General features: G+C 48.6%; 1 protein-coding gene across 1 annotated transcript in view; it reads left to right on the top strand.

Moving 5' to 3' along the window:
• Window positions 1-17,412, top strand: part of SLC38A11 (solute carrier family 38 member 11) — a 454,649-nt gene that overhangs the window by 294,658 nt on the left and 142,579 nt on the right. Inside the window, exon 8 of the mRNA XM_069221362.1 lies at window positions 15,391-15,552. Coding sequence (XP_069077463.1) covers window positions 15,391-15,552 — 162 coding nt within the window. The remainder of the gene's footprint in view (window positions 1-15,390; window positions 15,553-17,412) is intronic.

The raw sequence follows: 17,412 nt of genomic DNA, 5'->3' as shown, positions 1-17,412 counted from the left end.
AATTGCTTATTCGTGTGATTTACATGTGGGCATTTCATCTCAGTCCCAATGAGTGGGCAATAAAGAATGTTAGTAGTTTGCCAGAGCCAGCCATATATAAAATGTGATGTCAATGGTATGTGTGGATATGGCCTAAAAATTCCTTTGTAACCTTGGTAATGTGCTGCCTACATCATGTCTCAATGGTTAATTGGGACCACACCGTGTGGAGTAGAACAATCTAGTTACCCTTGGCCTAGCTGATGTGTCCAGTCAGGTGAGGAATATGTATTGTATCACTTATGTGATCATGAAGTGATGGTCTGGTTGTACCACTATGTAGAAAGCATGTATGTATTATAATCGAAGATGTATTTAATACACTGGCAGTCATGTTGGGCCATGTGTAAATCATGTGTACATGTCATTTCTGCAAGACATTTGTGTAGTCTGGAGTTAGGTACATGTAATCACACGTCCGGTATGGTGTGAGTGATGTAGGTGTAGTCATGTTGCCAAGTTCTGGAACTTTGACTGCATGTGAGGTGGAATGGTAGGTGGCCTATAATGTCTATACTGGCTGCCTGTTGTGTAGTTGATGTGACACTACACTCTGTGATTGACTATGAATGTGTAATGGATGATGGGTAGGCCATTGCAGCTGGACATGCAATAATGACGTAATGTGGTGTATCTGTGTTTGGTGTGTGCTGATATTCCCCTGTAATTGTGTGAATGTCATGCCATAGATGTTCTCTATACATGTCACCTGTATGTGAGTGCCACTTTTTGTGGCTTGATCAGTTCAGGTACCCCTGTTGTCATATGTTAGAAATGGGGTCTTTGGTTGGCAGTCAGGCTACCCCCTGTCCAAGCAAGGGCATTCACTCTAGTCAGGGTAAGTCACACACAATCCAAATAATCCTTTGCCCACCCTCATGTAGCTTGGCACTGAGCAGTCAGGCTTAATTTAGAAGGCAATTTGTAAAGAATTTGTGCAATAAATCATGCAACAACACAGTATAGCACCACAAAAATACACTACAGTGTTTTAGAAAAATATATAATATTTATCTGATAAGATGCTGGTCAAAACGATTAAAATTCAATAAGTATATGTTGAAATATCACTGTAAAAGTGATATAAAGTGTCTTTAGTCTCTTAAAAACAATAAATGTCTCTTGCCAGCACAAAGTACCGGGTGTGCGTTCAAACTTTCCGTAAGGGACCGTAGAGGAGGTGATGCATGGAAAACGGGGAGGTGTGCGTCAGTTTCGCCCCTTCGCACACAGACTTGCATTGTTATTTTTCATGCAGGGGAAGACTATGCGTCGATTTCCGGCACACAGACAATGCGTGGAATCCTGGGCTTGTGGAGCTGCGTCGATCTGGTGGAAATTTCTCCCTAACGGCAGGTGCTGTGTTGATTCCTCTCTGGAAGTCGGGCTGAGTCTTTCTGGGTCAGCTGTGCGTCGATCCAGTGGGCCGTGTGTCAAAGTTCCTGCCGCTATGCTGGCGGTGCGTTGATCTTCTCATTGCGAAGTCGGGCTGCGTCGTTCCTGTTTGGCGTGTGGTGAATTTTTCACCATGATGCAGGCTGTGCTTCGTTTTTAGCAGTCTGTGCGTCGAATTTTTGCTGCACAAGGAGTCCAGTTACAGGAGTGAAGTCTTTTTGTCCTGAGACTTCAGGGAACAGGAGGTAAGCTCTATCCAAGCCCTTGGAGAGCACTTCTCAGCCCGGCCAGAGAGCAGCAAGGCAGCAGGGCAACAGCAAGCAAGCAGCCCGCTCAGAAAAGCAGTCCAGGTGAGTCCTTTGGGCAGCCAGGCAGTTCCTCTCGGCAGGGCTGGTACAGTGATTCTTCACCAGCAGGTTTCTTGTTCAGAAGTGTCTTTGAGGTACAGTGTCTACCCTAAGAAGTGTCTGAGTTGGTAGGGGCAGAGGCCCTGTTTAAATACCCAAATGTGCCTTTGAAGTGGGGGAGACTGCAAAGAGTGGCTTAGAAGTGCACAAGGTCCCCTTTCAGTTCCATCCTCTCTGCCAGGGTCCCAGTAAGGGGTGTGGCAGTCCTTTGTGTGAGGGCAGGCTACTGTCCTTTGACATGTAAGTGTCAAGCCCTCCACCCTCCCAGTCCAGGAAGACCCATTCAAAATGCAGATGTATGCAAGTGAGGCTGAGTATCCTGTGTTTGGGTGTGTCTGAGTGAATGCACAAGGGAGCTGTCAACTAAACCTAGCCAGACATGGATTTGAAGGCACAGAAGGATTTAAGCTCACTTTCTAAAAGTATCATTTCTAACATAGTAATATAAAATCCAGCTTCACTGGGCAGCAGGATTTTGTATCTCCATTCTGGCCATACTAAATATGACCTTCTTACTCTTTTCAGATCAGCAGATACCACTCAAACAATATATGAGGGTAGCCCCAATGTTAGCCTATGAAGGAAGCAGCCTCACAGCAGTGTAAAAATGAATTTAGGAGTTTTACACTACCAGGACATGTAAACTACACAGCATTCTGCCCCATTGGTTACCTAGGGCCTACCTTAGGGATGACTTATATGTAGAAAAAGGGGATTTCAAGGCTTGGCACGTACTTTAAAATGCAAAGTCAAAATGGCAGTGACACTGCACACACAGGCACTGCAGAGGCAGGCCTGAGACATGGTTAGAGAGCTACTTATGTGGGTGGCACAACCAGTGCTGCAGTCCACTAGTAGCATTTAATTTACAGGCCCTGGGCACATCTAGTACACTTGACTAGGGACTTACAAGTAAATTAAATAAGCCAATTAGGTATGAGCCAATGTCACCATGTTTTAAGGAGAGAGAATATGTACTTTAACACTGATTGGCAGTGGTATAGTGTGCAGAGTCCTAAAGCCAGCAAAAATGAGGTCAAAAAAAGAGAAGGAGGAAGGCAAAAAGTCTGGGGATGACCCTGCAGAAAGGCCATTTCCAACATCACATATGTATTGGGGTCAGCCAGCAATGTGATATGTATGGCATGTGTTTTATGGGATGTGATGTGAGTAGTCTACACTTTGACGGGACATTAGTATTTGAGATGTGCTGGTCAGGTGTACTTTCAGGACATGCATGATATGTTGGGATCACTCACCTGCTCTTCCAATTGGTGACAGGAGTATGGAGAGATAGGATCTGGAATATGCATGATATATCTACTTCTGCAAGGGCATGAGTAGCATGTAGACATAGCTTTACTGGTGTACAGATGGATTAATCCAGTGTGCTAAATTACAAAACAATTGATGTGGGTGAGAGGGATGACCTGCAGTGGTGGATAGTATTAACATGATGCGACATGGGATAGGGTGTGCAATGCCAACAGAGATAGCCTAGCGTGGACCTCTTTACCTGCAATACTGCATGCTTCCATGTGTGTATGTATCCCTCCCTCTCTCTCTACTTGTATGCATCAGCATCTGCAGGTGAAGGAGAAGGGGCACAGGTGAGTGGGGATGCTACTGGCCACAGGACCCAGAGTGCTGCAACCAGCGACAGCGATGGACCCAGTTACCTGGAGGGCGAATGGAGTGACATGGAGGAGACAGGAACATCATCATCATCAGAATCCTCTTTCATTGGACACTCCCTGGCGGTGGCAGACCAATCTGGGACCATCCCAGCAGCATCTTTGTCCGCCACCCCATTACCCCTGTAGCTCCTCACCCAGTTGTCCGTGCCTGCTCACCCAGGAGGGTGGGCGTCTCCTTCGCTACAGGAACCTCTGCCCCTGCCCCAGTCAGCCCTGCTGTCCTCAGAGAAGAGACTATTGACCTCCTGAGATTGATCTCTGTGGGTCAGTCGACCATCGTGAATGCCATCCAGGGACGTGCAGCTCAGGTACAACAGAACATGCATTCCTGGAGGCATTCATCATGCACTGGTTGGCCTACAGAGATCCTTTCAGGCTCTGGTCTCTGAACTGACGGCAGCCAGTCACCCTTTTTCTTCCGTCCCTCCTCCATTTTCCTCTACCCAATTCCACACCCATCTTCTCCGTCCAAGCCAGAGCACACAGACTGACAAGCATGCATCCACCTCAACAGCCAAGGATACCACAGTCAAACACAAGCACCAAAAGACCCACCACGGGCATGCACACAGACAACTTCCACCTGCGGACACACCAACAGCCACTACATGCGCAGACTCCCCCACCACTCCCACCTTCACAGATACTACACCTGACACACCAGCAGACATCACCCCAGCTTTCACAGATCCAGCCACAACTTCAACCCTACCCGCAGCCAGCACAATAGCAAACCTGCAGGCTCCACCCCAGTCACCACATCCGCAGCCACCACAACCACCGACAAACCCACATGCAGCACATCCACCAAACCTGCAGTCACCACCCCAACAGACAGTCACCCATCCAGCATGGTATCCCCAGTTTCTCCACCCCCCCTCCTCCCAAGACACATAAATGCCCACACTCACCCACCCAACAGACACCCAGCACACACAAGCATTCCTCGCACACACCTGCACCCAAAACATCCACCAAAACACCTCCTACAAGCACTCCCTCTCCTTCCACTCCCAGACCCTTTTGCCATGACCGCCCCCATGTGTCTAAGAAGTTTTTACTCTTAGAGTTGAACCTTTTCCCCACTCCTCTCCCACCTTGTGTGAACCTGAAAGATCTGTTTCCCTCCCCAAGTCCACCAAGAAGTCAACCCCTCCTAAGTGTTCCCAGCACTCCTCTAAGCCACGTCCAAAGCCCCCACCTCCCAAGCCCAAACCCAAAGAACCCCCTCCCAAACATAGGCCCAAACCCCCATCACCCACACCCTAATCCCTGCGGTACCTGCCTGCCCCCACATGCCCCTACCTTCGGAGGTATTTAGCAGTCAGGAGTCAAGTTGGGCCATTCTGACATGCCAGCTGTGCATGTTTCACTTTGGACTTTGGGTCTGCCCTAAGGCCTTTTATATTTGTAAATTATGCTATCTTTAAGATTTTTACCTTTATTTTTATTCATACATTGGGGCCAGCCAGTTGTTGGTTCCAACATTATCATTTTTGTCCTGCCTTTCATTCCTCATGGCTGTTATGGTCTTGCCTGCTTCATATTGTGTGTGAGTGTGTTATGTGTGTGTGGTGGTTGTGCTATCTGTTGTGTCTGAGCTGCTTGTGTGGCTGTGTGCTTTGCATTTCTCCTGCAATGATGGCTGGGTATGGTGTGTTGGGCATATATGTGTGCGGGACATTCAATTATGTTACTTTTAAGGAATTGATTGTTTTGGCTGTTGTGGTTTCGGTTGTGGTGTGCCCTTGTGTGGTTGTACTGTGTGTGTGCATGTGTCTGGTGACTGGTATGTCCGAACCGCTGTGTGGTGTGTTTGCGTGGTGTGACGTATGCCTCATTTTATGGCTGTGTGATTGTATGTCTTGGTACAATGGTTTTATAACGTTGTGTTGTATATATGTATTATCCGGTAGGGGTGTGAGTTGTGGCATTTTGACGGTGCATTTGAGGTGTTGCGGTTGTTGTGTAGTTGTGTAGTTTGTTGATGTTGTGTGTTGCTATGTTTGACAGTGCCGCTGCTGTGTGTGAATGTGCGTGTCAGTGTGGGAGTATGTACATGTGTCGCCCTCGCCTCCCGTTCCGGATGTGTATGTTGTGTGTGAGTCATGACCTTGCCATTTTGCAACAGTGACGGGTAAGTGTGTGTGTACTCACGGTTGCTGCTGTTGTCGTCGTCACTGGTTCCGGAGTCATTGGTCAAGCAGGAGCAGCAGGAAGACGTGTAGTTCAGGTTCCATGGCGGATCCAGACCGGTGTGGCTTCCTGAAGGTGGGTCTCTCCATTACTACTGTTGGTTTCCGCCAGGGTTTCTGTGGTGGTGCGACCACGGTGGAAACCTTGGCGGTGCCCTACTTCGTAATCTGTCTGGCAAAAAAATGGGCTCCGCCAGCCTGAAGGTGCTTCCCGCCACCCATTGCGATCTGACCTCACTGGTGGTGCAGGCAGTGGTTTGGCTGAATTCTGTTGTGAATACCACCATGGTCATAATTTGGCGGTATGACTGTCACCACCAACATGGCAGTGATGGAAACGCCAACATTGTAATGACCCCCTATATCTTGAGAGACCCACTAATAAAATCAAACACCTTTAATTGCTTCCTGCATTCCTATTTTACTGCATGTCTTGTCCATTTTCTGTGTGACTGACTTTACAGTTGTTTGTATTGTTCTTAAAAGGGTAAAAAACTTAAATTTGTAGCATATTTTTCACTCTATTATCTACTTTCTATATTTTTAGGTAGGGAAGATCTACTCTACCTTAGAGCTTCAATCTGCAGCTGGCTGTGTGATAATTTCTGTAGTCAAAAAGTGACCAGATATTCAGCTTTCAGCTTAGTGTGCGGTTTTTAGCTGGCCTGAACTGCATTTTCAGAGTGCATTCTGAATGTCAAGGCTCCTGGATTATTTTATGTTAGTAAGTTTGAACGTGTTCAGATAATGGTCTGCTTAGTTCTTTAATGAACGGTTAGTTTGAAATCAACCGCGGTAAACCATTGGCGGTACATCCCGCCGCGCTCAAAATACTCACATACAAACAAAACAACACCACATTGGACAATTCAAACAACACACACCTGACACCCATACACACCACACCCACACCACTATAAAACACCCACCCACATTACCCACAATGCTTTATCCTTACAAATAATTGCCACCAGAGAGAGACAGCAAGACCACTCACACAACCAGAGCCACATACCACTCACACCTATACACCACTCACACACCCCACATCACACACCGCAACACATTACCCTATACACCCTCACCTACACACCTTACACAACAACCATGGTGCCACAAAGACACCCCCGATTCTCAGAGGAGGAGCTAAGGGTCATGGTGGAGGAAATCATCAGGGTAGAGCCTCAGGTATTTGGAGCACAGGTGCAGCAGATTTCCATTGCAAGGAAGATGGAGCTATGGCAGGGGATCGTGGACAGGGTCAACGCTGTGGGACATCACCCAAGAACTAGGGAGAGATGGAATGACCTACGGAGGAAGGTACATTGCATTGAAGCAAGACACCCGCTCGCTGTACAGAGGACTGGAAGTGGACCCCCACCTCCTCCCCCACAACTAACAACATGGGAGGAGCAAGTCTTGGCAATCATGCATCCTGAGGGCCTGGCCGGAGTAGGAGAAGGACTGTACTCTGGTAAGTCAACTCTATACTACTATCACCCCCCCCTGCATGCAATCACATACCCCCACCCCTCACTCCTATCACTTCACTACATCTTACACACACCCCTGTCACATAGCACTCATCCCAGTGCCAAGCTCTGCATGCTCTACCAATGCATGGACGCCACTAACAGCCCTGCATGGACACCTATCACCAAAGCATGCACACTAGAGAGAATCAGCTAGCCTACCACATACCAACTTACACATGTGAAAGCTGCTAGGGAAAATACAACAAATAGGGAAACCTACTGATGCACAATATGTCACACACAGAAACAATAACATCATTTACATCCCCACCGGTATCCCAGCCAATGTCACCGGAGAGGAGGTGCCAGCAATATCCAGTCCCCCAAATGAAGAAGCCCACAGTGATGACAGCAACTCTGGTCGCCTGGATATGGATGACCAACCTGACCCATCAGGGAACTCTGGACAGTCGGTTACCCAGTCATAGTCACAGACAACCACAGAGCCTCCCCCATCTGGAAACACCATTACAGCACCCACCCAGGGTAACCATTCCTTTGTCCGCAGGACACGTCAATCAGCAGTGTGTCCACCTCTACAGGGACCCCGGGCCACACCCCACACCCAAGACAATCAGGGGCCTGGGGTCAGTGGCAGTGGGAAAACGGTTCAGGGGACAGAGGCACATAACAACAGGGAAATTGGGAGGTCTGCTGTGCACCAGGGGGAGGACAGGCCCAGGGAACTGACTCTCCAGGAGGCACTCTCCTAGATCCTGGGAGCCTACCAACATTCCCAGGACACGATGAGCCAGATCCTGGACAATGTGCTGGAGAACAGGCGGCTGCAGGAGGGACAGTACCAGGGGATCAGAGAGGACTTGCAGGCTATCAACACCACCGTGGTCTCCATCGCAGGGGTGCTGGCAGACATGGCCAACATTATGAGAGAAGCAGTTTCACAACAGCGGGCCCCTGCCACTAGCCAGACTTCTGAACTGCCTTCCACCTCCGCTACCGCTAGTGGACAGGAGACCCCGCCACAGGACCAACAGGCCACCAGTACCCCTCCCCCTGCAGAAGGTGAACCACCCCACAAACGTCCCCTCGATCCAGGCAGAAGCCAGAGACTATTGCCAAGACCCCCACCAGGAAATGAGACTCTTCTGATTGTCACCCTTGTGTTCCACTCTGTCACCCTGTCCACCTTGAACTGCCATTGCTCCTCTTCCTATGTCCCCTTGGACAATGCACCTGTGCTACAAATAGACTGGAACAATACCCTGGACTTTCCTCCATCATCACCTCATCCCAAAGCACTTGCCCCTCTTCTTCTTAGCACTTCAATAAACACCTTTGGAAAAAATACAAGTATGGAGGATGTTACATTTTTAAAGTATGTATTTGTTTAACCAGGTTCAAACATTGCAATTCAATTGTACAGTAATTGTTCACATACGAAAGACCTGTAGTTTCCTGCAGTGATCACACCAGGAGTGATAGTGGTGCACCAACATCTGCAAAATGAATTGCCAAAGGATACAGTAAGTGGGCATACAAGTGGGAAATAACAGCATGCCAGTGCCAAAGATATTCTAAATAATGACAATGAGATGTGAAGTAACAATGTCTTAGCTGTGTTCATTCAAAGTATTGTCCTATCACTGCTGCTCTGTTGTCCTCATCCTCATCCTCTGCCTCCTGATCCTCACTGTCCACAAGGTCCACTGCTGCCACACAGGCACCTCCAGCCTCCTCGTCCTGCAGAAAAGGCACATGGCGTCTCAAGGCAAGGTTGTGCAACATGCAGCATGCCACGATTATCTGGCAGACTTTCTTGGGTGAGTAGCACAAGGATCCACCAGTTAGATAGAGGCACCTGAACCTGGCCTTCAGGAGGTCAAAGGTTCTTTTGATTATTCTTCTTGTTTGCCCATGTGCCTCATTGTTACGTTCTTCTGCTCTTGTCCTGGCATTCCTCACATGGGTCAGTAGCCATGATAGGTTGGGGTAACCAGATTCACCTGCAAATATCGAGGGACAACATTTAGCCACACACTATCCCATAAGGCCCACACCATACACATACACCAACATCTACTGGTTGGGAACCAGGGCTCACCTATTAGCCACACCCTGTGCCTCTGTAGTTGGGCGATCACATTTGGGATGCTGCTATTCCTCAGGATAAAGGCATCATGCACCGACCCAGGATACTTAGACTTGACATGGGAGATGTACTGGTCTGCCAAGCACACTATCTGTACATTCATGGAGTGGAAACTCTTACGATGTCTGAACACCTGTTTATTCTGGTGGGGGGGAACAAATGCAATATGTGTTCCATCAATCGCACCAATTATATTGGGGATATGTCCCATTGCATAGAAGTCAGCCTTCACTGTGGCCAAATCCTCCATTTGGGGGAAAACAATGTAGCTGCACATGTGTTTAATCAGGGCAGACAACACTCTGGTCAGCACTATTGAGAACATTGGCTGTGACATTCCTGCTGCCAAGCGCACTGTCACTTGGAAAGAACCAGTTGCCAGGAAATGGAGCACTGATTGAACTTGCACAAGAGGGGGGATTCCAGTGGGTTGACGGATAGCAGATATCAGGTCAGGCTCCAATTGGGCACACAGCTCTGTGATTGTGGCCCTGTCCAGTCTATAGGTGAGGATGATGTGCCTGACCTCCATTATTGCCAAGTCCACCAGGGGTCTGTACATGGGGTATGTCTCCATCTCCTATTCATCGCCAGCGGTAGCAGTCTAAGGGACAAAAAAGTGATGGGCCAGTCACAAACTGAACATTGGAGCCACAACAGTACAAAGCATGATGTCAATTTGTAATGGGTAAGTGGGATTTGTCCTGTATATCCAAAGTTTAACTGTGACGCAGTTATTATTCTGGGCCTGCCCCCCCCGAAATGGCGTCTGCCTGTCCTGTGTGGAGGGACAGGTGGAAGTGACGTAATCCCGCTGACGTTGTACGCCATTGAGGAAGGCGGTCGGGAACCGCCGTGCAACTCCTCATTGGTTAACATTGGGCCCTATGGGTTACAGTGGCCAATGGTGATGTACGCCGACGGTGACTGTATGCACCGCTGCAGACGTGACTGCCATTTTCTATCTGTTCCCTCACTTGCTACCTGACCTTCAACAGGAGAGGACCTATACTTCATGTGCTGCTGTAACCTGTGTCTGGAACCTACCATGGCCAGAGTTAGAGCGACTGGTGGATGGGGTCCTACCCAGTACGGACTGCTGTATGGGCCTCCAGACCACCAGGTAAGTACACTGTGGGCACGATGCATCTGGCATGAATGCATGGAGTCGTGTGTGTGAAGGCCTCGTGTAAGGGGGTGGGTGGATGTCCTCTGGGCGGCATATTGGTCGTGTGCTGGGCCATGTGTGTGCAAATGGTGATGTGAAGGGGTATGGTGGGCCATAAGTGTAACAGGCAGGACTGTGTGTTTTACCTCTGCATGTCAGTGCCCATCAAAAGAAGGGTAAATAGCGTGCCTTCGCCAAGGACGTGCGGACCCTGGGGCTCTTCGGCAGGCGGAGCACCCACTGTCAGAAATGGTGGGAGGACCTGAGACGCTGGGCACGGAAGACGGCGGAGGCCCAGCTGGGGATGGCCTCCCAACGAGGAAGGGGTGCCCGTCGAACCCTGACCCCCCTGATGGCTCGCATACTGGCAGGGGCCTATCCAGAGCTGGATGAGCGCATGAGGGCATCACAGCAGCCACAAGGGGGTGAGTACAATGCCCATCATTACTACTAACGCCTGGTGGGGTGGTATCTGGGTAGGGGATGTGTGTCAGTGGCTGCCCCTAGGCCAGGCCTGACATTGCAGAGTATGTCCCATGGTGGCCAAGGTTCTTAAGTGATAATCCTGCTACCTAGCTCGTAGGCATCCACCACTAGTCAGGGCTGCGTGGGTCCCAGGTGTGCTACATTTGGCGGTGTGTGCCCCTCCACATGACTTGGTGGCTAGCAAAACAACTGCTAGTGCAATGCATAATGCGAGGGCTATTCCCTGTGTGTGAGAGTGGTATGTACGCAATGGTGGTGTTGGTGCAGCTATTGACCAAGTTTGTCCTTTGTCTCTTCCCCCTCCTTTTTGTTTTGTCACCCTGTCCTTATGTGCATTAGAATCATTGGGCGGAGGAGCATAGGCACCGGTGATGTATGGAGCTGCATCCCACAGGACGGAGACTGGAGGGGACAGTTCGGACACAGATACCTCCTCCGATGGAAGCTCCCTGGTAGTGGCGGACACCTCTGTGACACAGCCGCCAACCTCTGTCCAGGCACCGCCCTCCCAGCAGCCTCTCAGCGAGTTGCCCGTGCCCGCTCACCCAGGAGGGTGGGCATCTCCTTCTCCCCAGGCACCTCAGGACCTGCCCAGTGAGCCCTGCTGACCTGAGGGAGGAGGCTATTGACCTCCTGAGATACATCTCTGTTGGGCAGTCAACCATTGTGAATGCCATCCAGGGGCTGTCAGCCCAGATGCAACAGACTAATGCATTCCTGTAGGGCATTCACACTGGCTTGGCGGCCCAACAGAGATTAATCCAGGCTCTGGCCTCCTCTCTGATGGCAGCCATTTCCCCCATAATCACCCTCCCCTCTCCAACTTCCTCTTCCCAATCCCCTCAAGCCCAACCTATCCCAAGCACACAGGCAGACGAGCATGCACATAAGACAACACACAAGAGTGGCCCAGGCAAACACAAGCACCACACATCATCCCACAGGCACTCACACAAACACCACTCAGATGCAGACATACAAATATCCACAATTTCCACTGTGTCACCCTCCTACTCTTCCTCCACCTACCTCCCAGTTCCGTCTACACTCACACCTGTATGCACTACATCCTCATCCACTACCAGCATCACCACCACACCTAGCAGAACTCACACCTCTCTGGCACACACCTCCACAACAGCCATGCACACGTCCTCTGTGTCCTCTCCCACTGTGTCTGTCCCCCCTCCTAAAGTACACAAATGCAAGCACTCAGACACCCAACAGTTATCCACCTCACAACAGCATCTAGCCCATGCACCTACACCCAAACTCAGCAGACAGACACCTCCTACAACCACTCCCTCTTCCTCCATTCCAAAACCTTCTCCCTCTTCCCGCCTCAATGTCCCTAAGAAACTTTTGCTCTCCACCATTCACCTCTTCCCTTCCCCTTTCCCCATCCTTCACGTCTGGCCAGGGTGGCAAAAATCCAGGCAAGCACCTCATCCAACCAGTCCATGGGCCCAGTAGTCTCCACACCCACTCGTGGTGGGAAAGGATCCAGGGCACATGTCCAGAGGGTGAAGATGCCTGCATCAGGCAGCCTCAAGGAAAGGGTGCCTGCACCAGCTGCAGCCTGGAAGACCAAGGAGCCAGCCCCAGCTGCTGCCAGTAAGGGCAAGGAGCCAGTTCCAACTGCTGCCAGTAAGGGCAAGGAGCCAGCCCCAGCTGCTGCCAGGAAGGGCAAGGAGCCAGCACCAGCTGCTGCCAGGAAGGGCAAGGGGCCTGGTGCAGAGACTCAGATGAAGACCAGGAAGGGCTGGAGCCTCGCCCCACAAGCAGCAGCAGCACCACCACCAGTGGGCAGCCGTCCGAGGCTGCAGGGGATGGGCTGGAACCTCCCCCCATAAGCATCAGCAGCACCACCACCACCAGTGGGCAGCTGTCACAGCCGGCAGACAGCATGTAATCCTGCCTCCATGGGCTGCTTTGCGGCCTGCCCCCTGCAAATCCAGTGGGTATGACACCCACCTGAGAGACGGTGACCTTGCACTCCCCAGGGTCAAGAGCACAGGGCACGATGCCCCCTCCAGAACCAGTGGGTAAGACACCCACCAACCCCAGCCTCCCCAGGCTCAAGAGCACAGGGCACGATGCCCCCTCCAGAACCAGAGGGAAAGTCACCCACTTGAGAGACTGTGGTCTTGCATTCCCCAGAAAGAGAAATGGGCATGTTGCCCCCTCCAGAGCATGTGGGCAAGTCACCCACCTGAGAGACTGTGGCCTTGCACTCCCCAGGAAGAGCAATGGGCATGTTGCCCACGTCAGAGCATGTGGGCAAGTCACCCAACTGAGAGACTGTGGCCTTGCACTCCCCAGGACAGAGCAATGGGCATGTTGCCCCCTCCAGAGCATGTGGACAAGTCACCCACCTGAGAGACTGTGGCCTTGCACTCCCCAGGACCATACACAGGGCATATTGCCCCCTCCAGAACCAGTGGTCTTGTTTCATCTGCCGGCTGAGGTGCCCCCTGTTCCCCGTACCCCTGAGGTGCCTGCCTATTTTCCAACTGATGCCCCTGCAGTGTTCTCTCCGTGTTGGAGCAGGTGACAAGTGGGGCCTTGGACTTTGGCCTGTGGCCCTGTGGCCCACGCACACTGAGGACTGGGCAGTGTTCCTTGAACTGTACATTTGTATATACCAGTTACATTGCATTTTCTTGTTTCTACTGTGTTGTTCTTATTACACTCACTTTAGATAAATTCCTGTTGTCCTTGTATTATTCATCCGAGGTACAGGGTATATATGTTTTATTACTGCACCTGATGGTGTGTATGGTGTTGGGCGTGGGGGTGGGGGTGATGCGTGTGTGTGTCACTCTCTATTTCCTCCCCACTCCCTGTGTGCTACGCGGCTGTACTCACTGTTGTCGTCTTCACCGTCGTTGGTGTTCGAGAGTGGAGCAGCACATAGAAACTCATTGGGAAGACTGCAGCTCGGGCTCCATGGCGGCGTGGTTGTTCCCTGTGTCTCCAAAGGTGAGTCGTTTCCCTTCAGAGGTCTGTTTCTGCCAGGCTTTTGATGTCGTTGGTACTGCCCTGGAAAAGGTGGCGGATTGCAGGGTCTTATTACAGTGACTTCCACCTGGCTGCAGGTGGCTACCGCCGTGGTGGCTGTTGTTTCCGTCCTGGCGGTCGGTGTGGTAAAGTGGCTGTCTATCTGAGTTCTCACCGCCATGGTCATAATTTGCCGGTAATTACCGCCAGCCTGTTGGTGGTATTACCGCCACTTTATCACTGACTGCCAGGGTTGTAATGAGGGCCTTAATCTTCTCAAGTCTAAGAAAAAAAATCTGACCTTCTGTAATGTAACCTGGTGCTCATGTAATGTGCTCTAATGCCTTTGGGTCATGAGTGTGCTCCATATAAAACTACAAAAAAACATAAAAACAGCGAATTACACTTGACTGTTCCAGGCGTAATACAAAAAGTGCAAACTCTCCCCACCACGGCACACCAAGGAACTTAGTGAAAGCAGCAAATATCATTGAGGCGAACACAGCAACCCTGAAGAAATGTCTGGACGACCTCCCGACACCTCTGGCCTCTACAAACCTGTTATCACCAATGGGCCAAAAAAAAGCAGGGACTCCTCCACATAATCAAGCAATGTGTAACCCCAGCCCTAATCTGCCATGCTCGAAGCAATCAACAATTTCTTCAAGAACCAACAGACATTCAAGCACATATCCTCGTAGAGCAAAGAGAAGTAAAGGCATCCACGTCAAACACAGGCACGCTGTTAGGCGCTCACCCAACAGTCTTCCATGTATCCTTACACATAGACCAACAGACATATAGGGAAAAAGACAAGGATGCCAGCAGACACAGTCATCTGTACACACGTGGAATTCAGCAATTTGCTTCTCTTGTGAGGAATGCACACCACTGCAACCATTTCCCCCCTGATTTTCTTAGCTTGTACTTGCCGCATTTGAAATTGCAACTGCTGCTATTGCAAACACATTAATCAGAAATAGTTTATTTTAGTTGACACATTATTTCAAATGTCGTGGTGAGTGCTCTTTCTTTAGTTATTTCTGTGTCTTTGCTAGTTTGAGAATTCCTGGTCTGTAGTCTGCAACACATCTGGATATGGGTTTATCTCGCATAATGATTGACAGTCATGTTATTTATCAAGGAAATGCTTATGATTACAATGATTATGTGACATGTATTACGCTGTAAATATCATTGATGTGATGGATTGATTCAAGGAGTATACTGGGTTGAATTATATTTTTCCTTGATTTAATAATTCATTTTAATGATAGCTGTCCATTAAGAAGTATGTTCTGTTCTGTTTTTTAATTTATAACGGCTGCAGTTTAATTTCTGGGTTCTCTTCGTTTCAGTATTTATTTGCCATCACAATATATTTTTCATTTTTGGATCCTTGGAAGAACCCTCACTACGTAACTGGCAGCGTGTTACTCATGTGTCAGTAATGTTTGCCGTATTCGTCAGCTTGTTGTTTGCTGTATTTGGATATGTGTCCTTTACAGGCTACACGCAAGGTAAGCCACAATACATTTCTACCCTATTAAGCTCAGCATCTTTAAACCGTCTAGTTATTGTTTTCCAAATTAAAATATTGATCATATTACAAGTTGATGCAATGTCCTTTCTTATATTCAAGACTTGTTTATCAATGATTTAAATGTACATAAACCCGTGAAAATTTCCAGAAGCAGATTTACAAATAATTTCCACGTTTTCAGAATTGCAGCATTTGCGTGTCTGCAACTTCTGATGCAGATACACAAATCAAACAAATAGTGAGTCATTGCGGGTATGTAAATATTAGTTGGTTACAAATATTACTCCATTTCCGGTTTTTGCCTGCAGAGCCTTATGTGCATGAGAATACCACTCCTCGACGAATATACAATTGGTGCCACATGGTCTGTGCATAATTGGATAACCCTTTCCGGTGTGACAGCGTTTTACTTAAAAAAGGTCATTCTAAATTAAAGAAAACACATTTTAAATAAATGTGAACACATCTAGAACAAATAAAGAGAGGGACAAAAGACATTATTAGAGACACAGATGGTGATATAAGGCCTTAGAAACAGAGAAGAGAAAAGTAGCCGCAAGACGATCACTGTTCTCCCGGCACACTTACAAGGTGATTTACACCTCGACAGGCTACCTCACCATATTATGAGCTCCCGGTGGTTTGTTTTTTCGACACAAGTCTCTCTATCCACAAGGAGAGAGCCATTCTATAAAATATGACAGGGTCGGGAGACCGGCCTACCAAGTTTTATGGTATATTAAAGAAAAAAAGAGTCAAAGTGGTTATCGCTCACAACAGGAAGAGTTTGTCCAGTATACAAGATAACAGTAATTATTATCTAGAGTCATTATTTCAACACATGCATCACTCTGCTTAGACCATACTTTACACGATTACATGATTATTTATATTTTCTCTTCGGCTGGAGGCCACAGCTATATTCTTTTCCTGCCCGGACAGCAATGCATGGCTGACATGATGTCAGAAGACCCTTGAATGGATGGGTCTTCTGATGTCATCTCAGCTGGAAGGCAAACACCCGACAGGATGTTTGCAGTGGTAGAGCCAGCCAGTGCACTGCTGTTGAAAACACAGCATTTCATCCATGTCTATTAGTGTTTGGAATCCGAGATCGAGACTGACAGGACGCCTGACAGTGTCTGGTGAATGCCCCTTTACTGCCTAGCTCTCACTGAGCCCTCCCGCCCGGGAATGGTTCTTTCCTCATTTAACTAAGCTTTCTGTGTTCAGGTCCCTGGGTCTGACATCCCCTGAAATATGATACAGGACAACAAAGAATGATTTGAATCCATAGGAAGAAATCTTATCTTGCCTTGACATCCTGCTGTGAACCACGCTTTCGGAATATCTGAAAGAGGTCTTTATGTAAGTTTAACTTGAAAAGTTTGTGTTTTAATCAAAACTGGCAAACAACCGAATAAAAAAGAGAGGGACACCGGACATACACAGAGAGACACTGCAAACAACCATAATAGCATTGCGCTCCCTCCACACATATTGGAATCGTTTTTTCTACCTTTTGTAGGCAGCTGTTATTATCGAATGATTATTCTTGATTTAATTACAGAGTCAGATATTTTTACTTCAGAGGTTCAGTTCCTAGCAGAAATAAAAAAAATATTTTACTCACCGGATACATCACTGTAGTCCATGTTCCGTTGTCATTTCTGATGTGATTTCTTCACTGATGTGATCTATGACTTCGTTGTAATACTATGTCTGAGGACATTATTATTCTTGTTTATGTTATTATCATTATTATTATTATTATTATTATTATTATTATTATAAGGTCTTGTAGAGCGCTCAGCTACCCAAATAGGGTTTTACCGGC

This window comes from Pleurodeles waltl, chromosome 3_1 (genome assembly GCF_031143425.1).
Source record: "Pleurodeles waltl isolate 20211129_DDA chromosome 3_1, aPleWal1.hap1.20221129, whole genome shotgun sequence".
Taxonomy (NCBI): Eukaryota; Metazoa; Chordata; class Amphibia; order Caudata; family Salamandridae; genus Pleurodeles; species Pleurodeles waltl.
The sequence above is the reverse complement of the archived record's forward strand: the minus strand, read 5'-3'. Positions and strand labels throughout refer to the sequence as shown.